Source organism: Austrofundulus limnaeus, unplaced genomic scaffold, assembly GCF_001266775.1.
Source record: "Austrofundulus limnaeus strain Quisiro unplaced genomic scaffold, Austrofundulus_limnaeus-1.0 Scaffold183, whole genome shotgun sequence".
NCBI classification, from domain to species: domain Eukaryota; kingdom Metazoa; phylum Chordata; class Actinopteri; order Cyprinodontiformes; family Rivulidae; genus Austrofundulus; species Austrofundulus limnaeus.
In genome coordinates this window covers 803875-819399 of record NW_013952585.1, presented here as the reverse complement: position 1 = coordinate 819399, position 15525 = coordinate 803875, and the positions used below count along the sequence as shown (strand labels likewise).

Here is a 15525-nt window from a genome sequence, read left to right as displayed (position 1 = left end):
CGAAACACTCCTGCAGAAACTTTATTTGGTCCTGCAGAATCCCAGTCCAAACATGACTGTAGTAGAGGCTCAGCTGCAGAAAATGTTTTTATTTTACAGCTAAGCAAACTGTATTGTTTGTCTTTTGTCCTTATCTTCCTTCGCTGTTAACCAGACTCCCACATGTGATCAGCCGCATGGGCTCCAGTGAGACTGTGGACGTCAGCCTGTTCTGCCTGGTGGCCATGGATTTCTACCGGCATCAGATCGACGAGGAGCTGGAGCGTAGGGCTTTTCAATCAGTGTTTGAGACCGTGGCCTCGCCGGGCAGCCCTTATTACCAGCTGCTGGGCTGCCTGCGATCAATCCACCAGGATGCGTCACTCTAAACACAACAACCCGACACCGGCACGAAGGCAAAGAGAGAGGAGGCCGGGGGGGACAAGTCAGTGAGATGTCATAAGATGAGTAATTAGATCTACGTGTTCACTGTCCTGATAAACTGGGATTTACTGAAAGAACAAAATGTTCTTTGGAAAAAGCTACTGTAGCTTCATCTCTTCCCCCTTTTTTTCCACTGATGTGTGCAACTACTGATCCCAGCAGGGTGAATTCAGAGAGTCCAGTTTTAAGATGTTAAATATAAAAAATGTCTGTTTCTGATAGAAAAATTAAAATTCAGCAACTCTGTTAAGGACAAAACTCTGCCTCTGGCTGCAGCCGCGGTGAACTCCTCTGCACCTTTTCATTTAAAAAAAAAACAACAAAATAAGATCATTTAAGTCAAACACAAAACAGCTTTGTTTATTTTCCTGTGAGGACTTGTTTGAGTATTGTGATGTCAGTAAAATCCATTAGAGATGATGTGTTTACTATATTTAAAGGCTCCATGCATCTATTTTTAGTGGCTTTTGTTAAAAAAAGGCTTTGTGTCTGATTGGGACAAAGACAAAGGCTGTGGCGCAGAGGGGTCAGAAACGCCTGCTTAACGTTTGTAATCTGTGTATATTTAAATTATGTGGTCATTCAGACACAGTCGATAATAAAGGAAATTGTTTACGTGTAAGAATGATTTCTGATAGCTGTAGCAATTTAATCTTTTCAAGAGATGTGTAAGATCTCGCTACTTCTCTGGATGTCATTAAAAGAACAAAAAGCAAATAGATATATACAAGTTTTAAAAATATATATATAAAGTTTTTTTTGCCAAGTTTGTCATTTTAACTGTTCAGGAGCCCATAAACAGGATTATGAAAAATTGTTAAATTTAGTGTAATTTTTATTTGCCTTTTTCATAACCAGTAGCAAAGTATTTTTACTTAAGACTTGATTCGTTTGCTTCTATCTTTTTTTTTTAATTTGCAGACTTGTGTGTTCAGTACATCCCAAAGTTCCCACCTGTCCTTTCTTGTACTTCTTTCATTCTCAGGACTTCATTTTGTTGTTGTCAAAAAACTGGAAGTAGTCTTAAATGGAGCTACCTTCGTATATTGTAAAAACCAAGTGTACAGTAACCTGAAAGCCATGGTGCATGAGAAAATAACTTTGCGAAGGAGCAAAACTTTTAGAAAACATGACGTTGCTTTCTCTTGTTTACACTCACTAAAGTAAAAACCGAGTCTGAAAGCTTCAAGTTTATCGTGTTGAACTTGGAGTCGCCCGGGCGTTGTGTACATACACCTGCCTTAGATAAAAACTGAATATGTTCGTCCCGCACACTGAAAGCATGTTCAGCACCGACTCCCGTGGTTCTCGCTTCGTGTCTAGTTCTGCATTTCTCTGGGTCCTGTTGCGTGGAAGAGGTGCGACACAATCCAAAGGGCGACCAACCGCAGCTTCGACAAATCAACACAAGACGAGGAGGCGTGGCGAAATCAGCTTTTTCCCTCCAGTTTGTTGAGCTTTAAATATATCTCTATTAAACACACTTAGCACTTAAAAGACTTGAAGTTCTTCACGTGTTGTTTGACGCCTTCGTCTTAGAGTCCTGCACTTAAAAAACTAAAACCTTATAGCGTTTTTGAATATGTTGCCACTTTCCAACCTTTACAGCAGTGACAGTTTAACTTGGCTTATGTTCAAACGATGAACACGCAGAATAAAACGTCCTCTGCAGCTGCTGCATAAATTCCTATGTGAGGTGTTGCTGAAGGAGATTCTTTGTTTGTGAATGTTTGATGTGGACGGGGAGGGGGATTTCTCTGCACTACATTATTTAGTGAAAACCTTCAGAAATGTGATGGAGGATGAAATCTTTTCAGCTTGATTTTGGTTACCACCTCCTGTTATAAGAGAACACCCAGCAGGGGGTAATAAGATTACCCTGAAACCTTCTGTGGTTTTAGTTCTGTTGTCACAGTTTTACTTCGACATGTCCCATAATCTTTACTATTTTTTATATAATTGTTAGTTCTTTGCATTCATTTCTCCTCCAAGATTATACAAATTGTTGCTAGTTGACATTTTGAATAATCGGTGGAGTAAAGACTGAATGAAATGATCCCCTTTTACATTTTCTTCAAGTTGGGTTTTCATGTCGACCCTAAATGAAAATTTCAATACATTTTTTTTAGTTTCTTGTATAACTGTGAGAGAGATTGTGTATTTCAGTGAACTCGACTATTTTGAAAAAAAAAATACTGCATATGGTCTGTAGAAATAAATTATTCAAAGATGTTTATCCTGTGGGATTTGATTTATTTTGTGAAGTTATAAATCAGAACCACAATGATGGATGTGTGACAGGATTATCACTGGTATTAAAAATAAAGTTTTACTTTTAACTAGAGGAGTAATGTTCTCATTAGTTGGTGTAAATTCTGACAGAGTAGTTTTATTCTCTCATAAAATCTGCATCACCTGTAGACCAAACCGTGCTGAAAGCACATACGCTTGTTTTACAGCAGCCATTAAGACGGCTGGTTTGATTAAAAGGTATTAACAGGATTAGAGGGCAGCTGCCATCTGCTTCATGACGCTCTGCAGGAGTGAAGGCATGAATGTTGACAGCATGAAGTTTCTGATGGGTGAACTGTCACCTGGAGGCTTCTTAATGAGCCAAAGATTTACTCCTGTCAGCTGCTGTTGTATAACTCAAATTAGAAAGACTATCAAATGTTTAAGATGTACGAAGAGATTTACAAAAACCTTAAGATGAACTGCCAAAATAATTCAGTTCATTTTTTTTATTTTGAATCACAAACCTGCAATTACAGAACTAACTGAGGTTAAACGATATAAAATTTAAATCTTTAGAATAACACTAAAAAGTCAAAAAACATGTCTGCTAAAAGAAAAAAGTAGGATTATTAGAGAAAGAGCGTTATCTGAAAAATAAAATGCAGAGTGAACGCTGAATGACTGGTAAAGAAGCTGAAAGCTAAATGAACACAAGACTTGTAGCTAAAAGTAGCAAAAAAGTAGAAAATTGTATGGTATAAGTATCAAAAGATTAGTTATAAACTAAAAGTTTAAAGAAATTGAAAATAAAGGTGACTATTTTGAAGAATTTAAATGTTACAATAATCAGACTTTTCAGCACTTATTTATTTCCTGTGTGCAGAAATGATTACAATTAACTTATAGAAAAACAAACAGGAAATGGCATTTTTAGGTAAAAAAAACATCTCAAATATAAATATATAAAATATTTAGGAACCATACATGTTTACAATAACTTCTACCTTTTATTTTAAAGGCAGTCCAGGACAAATTTTCAGAAACATCCCTCTCTATGGTTGGGCCATATGTCTTAATCCTTTTTTTTTAAATTAACTAGTGAACAGCTCTGATTGATAAGTTAGAAAATGATCTCTGACTCAAATACAAAACATGCACTTCTATGTGACTTTTCTGTTTTAATCCAGCTTTAGGGGATCCCATGTTTGCACTGCCCACTCTAAACACACCTCCTCTGGCCCACTCCTCCTCCTCCTCCTCCTCCAGATGGTGCAGTCTTTTCTTTTGTTTACCCTTCGCCCCTGAGTCACTCTGCAGATCTTAGCGACCAAACCATGAAGGCATCCTCCCGAGCAGCAGCGTCGCCTCCACACCAAGTAAGTCATCTTTTAACTCCGGCTGAGCGAGCTTCGGTGGTGAAAACATCGTTGTGGGAACATTAAAAAGACATCCATCCACCTCTTATATGGCCATCTCAGCTTTTCCCTTTTTTTTTTTTTTTTTTACAACTCATATATTTCAAGTTGTCGCTTCTTTAAGTTTCTTTCTCAGCGCGTGCTTGTAAATATATATATGTAGAAAAATATTTACTTGTCTCTATATGATATAACACGCGCACTAGTTAAGATGAGCTCAACTTGATGCACTTTTTGACACCTGTGAAACTAGTTCCCGTCAGAAGTTTGAACCAGTGATTTGTCAGGCTAGCTTTCCGACTAGCCGCCTGATTGACAGCCGGGGTTAGCCAATCACGAGGGATAAAAAACATGTGTACACCGCCGTTGCCGCGGTTACAGACCGACATTCCAAAGATGTGGACCCCGAGGGGCGGGACTATAGCGTCAGCATGGGTGGGTGCGCAGTTAAACAGCAACTCACGGCGAGAAAACTTTTACCTCCTTAAAACGAAGTAACTTAAATACACTCATTTGTCGGTGCAAAGTGGTAAAAACATGTTGGGTAATTTTTCTCACCAGTTATCACTGCATGCAACTAATGTTAACTTTGCGTGTTGGCATGCTGAGCTAACCAGCTAACGCCCGGTACTACGTCAGCGTATCTTTTCTTACTTTGCAAAAACTTAAACTTACAAACAACAAAAAAGGTTTAAACTAAATTAATGTCACGGGCTTATGTTTTTATAAATAGAAACTGAAAGTCACTGCAGTTTTTTTGGTCACGTTTTTGCAAATGTACCTGGACAGCTGCACAGGTGTGTCTGGCCCCTCCCCCTGCATGATAATGTAAACATTCTCTAAATAAAATGCTGCATGTTTGATGATATAATGCATGCATGTAATAGTGTTTAATGGTATCTAAAAGCAGAGAACAACGTGATTTAATGGAAATCATTTCATAACTGATTCATGTGTATTTTTTGTGACTCAGGTATCTTGATTGATGTAAGGCGGACACCAGGATGGAGCCACTAGCGGAGTCGTGCTAAAACTCGAACCCCTGTTCTCACCCATGTGCTGCATTCTGCGCCGCTCCTCTTTCCGAAGAAGCCCGACAAATGACGAGATAAAATCGATCTAATAAATGGAAAAAAAGAGGTTTCCCGGGACAATGTCCAGGCACTTGGACTCATTGTCCAAGAGGCGCCCCTGTGTTGGAGGTGGGCTAAATTTCCCTCCCCCACCCCCTGCACCGTATGGGCGTATTAAAGCTGTAGAGGTGGCGAGAGGGAGGACGGGGTATGGCTTTACACTGACCGGCCAGAGCCCCTGTGTCCTCAGCTGCATCTTAAAAGGAAGTCCAGCGGACTATGTGGGGCTGCGCTCAGGAGACTACATCCTCTCTGTCAACGACATTAATGTCTCCAAGGCGTCACACGAAGATGTTGTCAAACTGATCGGACGGTGCTCGGGCGTTCTGAAGCTCGTCATCGCCGAGGCGGAGCATCGCCGGCGCCACCACCAACGCTCCACGGTCAGCCGCCACCACAGCCTCAGTGCAGTGGCAGCAGCGGCTTACCTGGACTCCTGCTCCAGTGAGGATGAGCTGGACGGTTTCTATGACAGCAGTGTCATCAACAACAACAACAACAGCAGGTCTGGGGCTCGCGGAGGCTGGTGTAAACCCAAAGTGGATTCGAAACAGCTGGGCATCAACAGAGCGGAGAGAGTGGTGGCGGAGCTGCAGTCCGGCGGCATCTTTAACATGATCTTTGAGAACTCCAGCCACTCCTCCAGCAGCTCGGACAAAGACCGGCCCGGGCTCAGCTCGTCCTCAAAGCCCCGCCCCGTGTCTGACCCGGAGTTCTTCCCGTATCGAAACCCGTCCCGTTCCCAGAGCAACCCCAACCTTCTCTCCGAGGAGGAGATGGCCCAGGTTCTGAACGATGACTCGGTCTTTCTGGAGCCGGACGTTCGCCACCTTCACCTTCACCATCAGGAGGAGCAGGACTTGGATGTGGAAGAAGGGGGCGACTTTGTGCTCGAGCCCGGTGAGGGGATCCTCAATGTGGGGATGATAGTTGGCTACCTTGGCTCCATTGAGCTGGCTTCCACAGGCACCAACCTGGAGAGTGACAGCCTGCAGGCCATCAGAGGGAGCATGAGGCGCCTGAGAGCCGAGCAAAAGATCCATTCGTTGGTCCTTATGAAGGTCAGACTGAACCTTCTTATTTTATCATCACAGTTTTTCTTTTTTAATTGTTGTCTCATTAGGCTTCACTTAATTCACGTGTTTGTATTACTGTGGAAACTACGAATAATTTGCAATAAGTGCTCAATATAAACAGCATGTGCTCCACTGTTTTCCAGCAGTGTCAGGTAGTTGCTATGGCTTCATTAGTCTCCTGGTTGCAGGTGATAACATGCATTAATTATGTCCATCCAGGTCATGCATGACAGCGTGCGCCTGTGCAGCGACAGGGGTCACGTCTTGGCCACTTATCCTGCAGAAAAACTGGCTTTCAGCGCCTGCTGTCCTGACGACCGGCGGTTCTTCGGGCTGGTCACCATGCAGGCCTCCGACGACTACGACGACCATCACTTCAGCAACGGGCAAGATGAGGAAGGGGGTCTGAGGACTTCCTGTCACGTGTTCATTGTGGATCCAGAGCTTTGTCAACACCAGGTGAAAACATAGAGGGATACGGGATCAATCTTGTGCCAGCAGGAACTGAAAATGAATCGCTCAGATTGAATCTGAATGTGCATAATTTGAAAATGAATGCATTGGTTTGAAAATAAATTTCACTAAATTGAAACTGAATTTAAAGTTTTGTATCTGAATTAATTTGCTTTGAAACTGTATTTTGGTTTATTAAAAATTCTGTTTGACTACTTTCACTTTCAGTTCCATAATTCAGATTTTTGTGTCACATCCTGGTCCTTGAGAAAGCCAGGCAGAGTAATCAAACACAGATCCACAGATTTATGTTTCACTTTGGTGAAGTTTCCCTTCTGGATGTAACAGAGTTGATGCAATCCACTGTAAAAGTGACAAAAACAGACAAAGTTATTTTATTACAGTGATTAATTTGACCTATATGTAGAAAATGTTACATTTACATCACATCATGGATCACATATTGATCAGATGCTGCTGCTGACTGATCCATGATGTGATGTAAATGTAACATTTTCTACATATAGGTCAAATTAATCACTGCAATAAAATAACCGTTTTTGTCACTTTTACAGTGGATTGCATCAACTCTGTTACATACAGAAGGGAAACTTCACCAAAGTGAAACATAAATCTGTGGATCTGTGTTTGATTACTCTGCCTGGCTTTCTCAAGGACCAGGATGTGACACAAAAATCTGAATTATGGAACTGAAAGTGAAAGTAGTCAAACTGAATTTTTAATAAACCAAAATACAGTTTCAAAGMAAATTAATTCAGATACAAAACTTTAAATTCAGTTTCAAATTAGTGAAATTTATTTTCAAACCAATGTATTCAATTTCAAATTCTGCACATTCAGATTCAATCTGAGCAATTCAAATTCAATTCCTGCTGGCACAAGATTGATCCCATAGAGGGACTGTGCAGCACAGTATTTACAAAGATTGGACGTTTTAAGTCTTGTAAGTATGCTGGTCAGACATGTTTTATCACCTGCATTTGTTCTGTCTCCAGGTCCATCTGGGCGTCGCCAGGAGGTTTGGCTTTGAGTGTACCCCTGACCCAGACACAGGAGGCTGCCTGGAATTCCCCCCCAGTTCTCAGCCTCTCCTCCAGTTTGTCTCTGTCCTCTACCGGGACATGGGAGACAATATCGAGGGAGTGCGAGCACGCGCGTTCCACGACCCGGACAACGACGCCCAGCAGAACCACAGCACCAGCAGCAACAGCGATAGTGGGATCGGCAACTTTTTACCCGAAGAGAAGAGCAACCGGGTGCTCTTGGTCGACCTCGGCGGTCCTCCCAGTCACAACCACACGTCCGGGACGCGGCACTGGGACAGCCCGCCTTCGTCCCAGCAGGCGTGGAGCCCCACGCTGGGAGCCTCGGCCGCCGCCCACCCTCCTCCTCCTCCTCTTCCCCCGCCTCCTCCGATGCTGAGGAACGGCCACTACCTTCACGACGCGCACCTCGCCGACCTCCCTCACCCTCTCCCCTTGGCTCACCCCGACTGCCCCGGCAGGCTGTCTCGAGGGCTCCACCCACACCACTACTCGTCGTCGGGGAAGCTGGGAGGAGAAAGGAGAGGAGGTGGAGCAGCGGGGGCGGAGCCACAGAGGTGGCTGCCCGTCCATGTGCTGAGAGACTGGCGTCAGCAGCACCACCACAGCCACTTCCAGGGTCTGAGCAGCGATCAGGAGTCCTACGCCGAGTCCACGGACGGGTGGTCCTCAGCCAACTGCAGCACCCTGCCCCCGCCCATGAATAAGATCCCGGCCGACCGCTATCGGGCCCCGTTGGCCCCTGGGGACCACCTGCAGAAACCTGCTGGGAGCCAGCCTCCTCCTACGCATCCCCACACCCACCGGCTGACCGTGCAGAAAGATGAGTGGGCTAAGAAGCTGTTTGGTGACCGGGAGCGCACCGGAGCACGCAGAAGTGAAAAGGAGAGGAAGCGAGAAGGGAAGGTCGAAGGAAACTTAAAGGAGGGAGAGAAAAAGGTAGGACTTTAACATATTCAGGGTTTTTTTATTCTAATGTTGAGTTTGTGCTCCTCCTTAATATTAAACTAACTGTATCAACTTTTCTAAGAACACTGGAAAAGGGCGTCTGTTTGTGTACTGTGAGAGAGTTGTGTTAAAAATGACTCGGAGCTGAGAAGCCCCTACAGCAGGTTGCCCCCCACATCACACATTCCTGCTGTGGAAATTCACTTTGACTAGAGAGAGTCCAAGAGCACGGGTTATTGAAACTATAAATCCTCGAGTGCGTAGATGATGTTTTGGATGGAGATGCAATAACTTATCTCACTGCATATTATATAATGTATGATGGAACATCTTATCTTATCTTATCTTATCTTATCTTATCTTATCTTATCTTATCTTATCTTATCTTATCTTATCTTATCTTATCTTATCTTAAATGTATTTTCCCCTAGGTTAAATAAATGTTTATAAACTATGCTTACCTGAGTTCGTACTATGAATAATGTGAGCAGTCCAGCTGGCTCATTACTCAGACTTGGTAAAAGTATCAGATCATATATTATGCATTAACCAGACATCTGCCTTCACCTGAAAACCACCTGTTTCCACCTTAATGAGACTCACGTTGTCCGTGGTGCAGATTCACTCAGCTTATTATTTCTCTTAAATATTTTACACAAATACATTTACATTTAAATGAGGGACACTAAAAACCTGCTTTGTTATTAACAACAGGAACAAGATGCAGAGAAACAAAGACATTTTTAGCCTGACTGGATTATATTTCAGCCATCTACAGTCTGCATTTTGAGATGCTCTGTCAAAATGTTTACATGCAACGTGATGGTAACATCTAGTAAATTGTACTTTTATTAAAGTTTTATAAATGAGCACATAGTTGTCTGATGACAGGTTTAGGCTTTTTGATATTCAAAGGCCCTGTCACATATTTTAGACAACTTATGCCAATTTATGTAACATTTTTATGTCTAAATTACCAATAAGTTTTTTATGTGATTAATTTGTTAGCGTTACAGTATTTACACACCTAAAAGAGGCTTTTAATTCCTTCATCGTATTTGTCTTAAAATTTTCTTAAGTTGGTTTAAACATCATAGTGTGACAGAGCCTTTAACAAAGTCTAAAACTTAAATCTTTGACTTCATCAATGTCTTGTGTTGTTACAATTACAGCATTGCTTCCTTTCATTTAGGTTGCTGTTTATTTATGCAAATCTCTTAAAATCTACCAAAAAATGTTTATTTTTTAGTTTAGCCGTTCTGTTGTAGATTTGCTGCTGTGTTTGGCACCATTGTCCTGTTTTTGAGCCGTTTGGACCAAGCCTCAGCTAAAACCCAGTATCTTCACGTTTGACTCTAACGTGTGTTGGTCTACCGCAGAGCTCACGGTCTGCTTAATGACTTACTGCGTCCTGCTACACACAGTGAAATCTTTAAACTGAAAGATGGACTTATTTGTTACCAGGATTGTTGAGTGTAAGAAAAAAGCCAAACATCTGCATCAGCTCAGTTTTTGTTTACATGGAGGGTAGAATCCAAGGATGGTTTCTTTGAAACTGGTAGAAGCTCCAGCTTCTCGCTGTAAGGTGGACAGGGGTCCCAGGACACGGGACAATCAGAGGAAGTGTTTAGAATACCAAAATAAGGAGACTGACAGTGACAGGAAGTTGGACGCTAACCTTTATGAACAATGTCCACAGACTGAATGGATTTAAAAGCAATTGTTGAGCTTTGTTTTTCTGTGAACAGGTTCAAATCTTGTTTCAGCTTCAGCAAAGGCTTACCATTCTCCTGACTTAATTATGGAATAATCACATTAGTTTAATTTATATTGATTTTTTTTTTGCAACGTTTGGAGATGTTGTCATGAATTGCTCTTGTTATTTGGCACATGGTGGCGCTGTTTCACTTCCTCTGCAAAGCCCTGGCGCCCTCACCGTTATCCATCAGGTTTTCATAAAATAAGACTTTTGAAACCTGGCCAGTACTAATAAAACACCTATAAATGATTGATTGAAAACATCAGGAAGTCCCGGTTTGTGTAAAAGTTTACGTGACAGAATCCCAAAGTTTAATCCTGACGAACTTAAGATGATTGAACAGCTGCGGCTCAGGGTGTCAATCACTTGTTGGTATTTTTATTCCTCTTATTTAAATGCTGAAGTGTAAATGGAAAAAAAATACTGTCAGTTCTGCTAATTGTTGGTGAATCATTTGGAGACGTTTTCTATTTTGAAAAATATGGTCTATTAGTTGCTTTTTGGTTTTCTGTTTTGTTCCTAATCAAAAAGCAGAACATTGAATTTGTGGATAACGTTTGTTGTTTTGGGTTTTAGTTCATATTTTAGCCCCTGATACAAGGATTTTTTTACTGTTCATTTCGAAAAGGGTCTTTGTGTGTTTATGTCTGGCTTTTAGATTAGTTGTGTTGTTGTAAACAGGAAAGCTGTTTTTTATGTGATGTTAATGGTACGTGTGTTTTGTATGTGTGTGTGTGTATTTGAGGAGGAAGAGGATCAGCTGAACAGATAAGAGTCAGGAGTTTACTACTAAAAGAGCTGTGGTGTAGTTGGACTCGCTGACCATGGTTTAAAACTTCGTTATCGAGGACAGGTTTTAAACTGACCGTGTCAAAGAGAGGTCATGTGTTTGTGTCCACACTTCTGATCAATCTTTATTACCTGATGTGCAAACAGAAATGCACAGGGAAACACACACACACACACACAGCTGACTCAGTATCCAGGCAACACCACTGGCTCCGCCTGATGAAATGCAGTGGATCTCTGAAAGCGCCGCTCAGATTCATCTCGTGTTTGTCCTCTCGAGCCCGTCAGCATCATTTAATTACACATCAGCCGCCGTCACCTGGGGTCCACTCACTCACGTTCGCCGCCTCCTGCAGTAAAAAGGGCCAGATGTCATCTGTACGAGTTGAGGGAGAGGAGGCAGGTCGTTTCTGCGTCCTGAAAGAGCAACAGTTGTCAGGCGGCGTGTTATAAACTCCTGAGTGCATCGCTACCTTAATTCTCCCAGAATTTATGGCAGCACTCAGCGTGATGACATCATCGTCTGATGGCTTCGCAATAAATCTTTGTGGGTCTGTGATTAAATTTCTCTCGTGTTCATTGTTGGTGGCAGTTTATGGCTTCGTGTCACCGAGGGTTTGTTTAAATGTAAAACAAACCAGCAGGTTTCCACCAGCTGCGCTAGAATTAAGTAATGGCGACTGACGGCATGAGGGGAGAGTTGTAGCTGTCATCGTCCTGGATGGGGGTGGGAATCTTTTACCATCTCACGATTCGATTCAAAATAGATTTTTTTTAAATTAAAAACTGATAATGTGAGTCCATTTGTCGTGTTCCCAAAGTGATTCATTTTCGTTTTGCAAACCTTGCACACAGTGAAACTCATGTCAAACTCACTCATTCAATAAAAATCAAAGCGAGCCAAATCTTTTCATTCAATGCAGACTGGGCCAGCTGATTCTCTCTTTCCTCCAGTTTTGTAGTTTCCTTTTTTGTTTTGGTGCTTTCTGCACAAGCATACCTTCCAGAACCAGCTGCGAGGTGACATCAGGACGTCCCACAGTGGAGCCTGACAGCCTTGGGATTTGCTTTATTTTGTTTATTTAAAAAAAAAAATCAATTTTAGCACATTTTAAATCGATTCTGAATCTTTGTAAATGAGAATCACGATTCTGATGTGAATCGATTTTTTTCGTGCACCCCCTATTTCTGGATGCTACATGTTTCATGCCTTTTACATGTCAAACCCACACATTATTACTGCCTTTTGTGTGCTGTATACCATGTAGCTTTATTTTGGAAAAAAAACATACAAAAAAAAAAGGCAAAACAAACAAGCAATTTGTACAAACAGTAGAAAAAGTGTGCTTTAATGAACCTCCCACCAGGCCTGGTCAAGTGTTAGCTTTGGCAAAAAGCCAGCCCTGCACACTATTTCTACCTTTAATAAAATGACCACGTCCTGCAGTTATTCCAGGCAGACCAGAACACAACTGCACTTTAAGTAATGAGGACTTTATCTGCTTAGTCCAACCAGAGTTACCTGCATCTGTAACGCTGATAACATAAAACTTTACAATGTAGCTTTTTCTTCTCATAATTCTTTAAATATTTAAGTGTTTATATACCGTGCACCTCCGTATTCAGACATGGATAATTGATCTTTAATCTAGCGGCTAGGCTAAAAGTCACACATAATAGTGCAGGGGTCTGCAACTTGCGGCTCTGGGGCCACATGTGACTCTTTGGTCCGTCTGCAGTGAATCTTTGAAAATGTGGCCAAACGTAAGAGAATTTTTTTCTTTTTGTTTTTATACCCACAACAGAAATCAATTTGTATACAAACATGTGATCAATAATACAAAAAGTAAAACATGTTAGCTCATGCTAGTCTGTTTACTTAAATAATCCAACTTCTCTCTCAAATCCATCAGAATTACCTTTAAAGAATTTGAAGACTACATATAGTATAAAATATATACAGTATTTTTCTTGTTTACACAAATCTGGTTTTTCATTTGTCCTGATGTGTAAAAATAATAATAAATAATACTATTTTCAATGTATTTTTTAGTTTTATAATGTCGCCTCAACTGGCCGTAAAGATTACTGTAAAGGCCTTGAAAAGGCCCACAGACCATCAGTTGATAAGCGCAGTCGTGGCTTGTTTTGCGGCTCTGGACACGTTTTAGTAGTGAGCCAAGTAGCAGAAATGGTTCTTTTGATTATAAAGGTTGCAGACCCCTGGTCTAGCCCAATGGTTCCCAAACCTTCCAGCTTCTGACCTATAAAAAACATCAGCAGAGACCTGTGCCCCCAACTGTTTTGGGGTGATCAACATTGGTATTTGATCAAATAAACAAGGTTATAATAACAATATTCAATCCATTTTAAACTCACTAACCTCTTTTTTTGTAACAACTAAGGCAAGCAATTGTTGTATTGATTTTTAAATGTATTAATTCATAAAATCTTTTTAAGGCCCCACCTTGATGTTTCGGGACCCCACTGTAGAACCACTGCTCTAGCCTATACTGCTATACTTTGTACTATACTATACTAAACAGCACTGGTTTTAACATGTTTCACATGATTGGTCCACGGTCCTTTAAATATCCTCAAAAATAAAAAATAAAAAAAGATGATGCTTCACAATTCTTGTGATAATTTTCTCATGTGTCACCGTGTCTCTCAGTAATATCGTTGCCGCTGTGGGGGTTGACTGAAGCAGAAGCTGCCACTGCAGGCAGAAATCACAGGACTGTACATGCCTGTGTGTGTCAGGAGGAATGTAACATTTAGATGAAATAAAATGTGCAGATCTCAAGAGGATTACTTGGGTAATTTGATATTTTTTGACCTATCATACAGGTGTCTTGGGATCCTGAAGTAAGTGACCTGGTTGTGTATTTGCTATATTTATTTTAGGAAATTATTTTTTCACTTCCGATATGATACTGATATTGCAGCATGATTATTGGAAAACTATATCGACCCGATACGCTATTAGAACGGATTATAAATATTTTTATTACTTTTTTTGTGGTGTGGACTCTTACAAAGATCAAATCAAACAGTAAACAGTAGTCAACAGCAGGAATGAGAAAAAGTGGTCCCGTTTATTGTTACCCAAAGGGTTACAGATTTTGTTTTAGCTAAACATAATGTTTTGCAGTTAAATACAATAAATAGATAATAAAATAGAAAACCCTGAAAAATTGCCTCAATAAATCCAATAAAAACACAATAAACATTTAATGTGTAAAATAACTATTCCCAGTCACTGCTGGATAGAAAACATGAGCGGACTGCTGGATGGACTGTTTTTATCGGAGTGCTGAAATCAGAGATTTTAGAAACAGGCCGATATAATCCAATATTATTTTTTTATTGGACCGATGTTGATATTGGATCTGGACACTCCTAGAACATTTAAAATTCTTCATCCAAACAAATAATTGTAAATAGGAGGAGTGATTTGAATAAATTTTCAAACATATATTTGATGTTTGATTCTTTAAGGTGTATGTTGCATCTTTTGCATTAGATTAGATGCATAATTAACTACAGACTTCCATTTATAAAGTGTTTTTCAAAGTGCTTTTAGTCAATTTCTTTGTTTATTTTATTGGTATTGATTTTCACTAAAGTCAGATAGTTAGAAACATGAGTGATCTTAAAGTTGGCATGTAAGGTTTGTACATTTATGTTACTAAGTTATTTGTTATTTTAAATAAATTTTTTCCTTGTTTAACCTGGCAATTTTTCAACTGTAAATTATTAGTGCATCCAAACGTAACACATGGACATTTGTAATCTCCGTGCAGGGTGGTCGTTTTCGTGGACTGACCATGGGATTCCCTCCTCTGCCTCAGCGTTCTTCGGCCAGGCGCTCCTTCGGACGGTCCAAACGTCTCAGCATGGCTCGCTCTCTGGACGACCTGGAGGTGAGGACCCTTCATGTGCTCACATTGTGTTTAAGTGTTATCGTGCTCAGGGTCTCTTTGAACACTGTGTCTTTTGTCACATTCAAGCCACACGTGGCCCTAATAACAGCAGCCCACACACAGCTTATCTTCACTTGACATGTCAAGACCCTCATAGAGGACCATCCATCCATCCATCCATCCATCCATCCATCCATCCATCCATCCATCCATCCATCCATCCATCCATCCATCAGTTCATCCATCCATCCATCCATCAGTTCATCCATCCATCTGTTCATCCATCTATCAGTTCATCCATCCA

At 41.0% G+C, this 15525-nt stretch overlaps 2 protein-coding genes across 10 annotated transcripts in view; both read left to right on the top strand.

The window, feature by feature from the left end:
• htt (huntingtin) overlaps nt 1-2659 on the top strand; it is a 43038-nt gene extending 40379 nt beyond the window's left edge. For all 6 annotated transcript variants that reach the window (XM_014018111.1, XM_014018108.1, XM_014018114.1 and 3 more), the window contains one exon: nt 155-2659. In XM_014018111.1, coding sequence (XP_013873565.1) covers nt 155-368 — 214 coding nt within the window. In that variant the 3' untranslated portion in view covers nt 369-2659. The remainder of the gene's footprint in view (nt 1-154) is intronic.
• Nucleotides 2660-3713: 1054 nt separating this feature from the next.
• Nucleotides 3714-15525, top strand: part of rgs12b (regulator of G protein signaling 12b) — a 59913-nt gene continuing 48101 nt past the window's right edge. The window contains exons 1-5 of one of the 4 annotated variants that reach the window (XM_014018104.1): nt 3714-4034; nt 5047-6267; nt 6502-6741; nt 7752-8738; nt 15102-15221. In XM_014018104.1, the coding sequence (XP_013873558.1) occupies nt 5200-6267; nt 6502-6741; nt 7752-8738; nt 15102-15221 (2415 nt within the window). In that variant the 5' untranslated portion in view covers nt 3714-4034; nt 5047-5199. The other 3 variants (XM_014018107.1, XM_014018106.1, XM_014018105.1) reach the window with 3 other exon arrangements.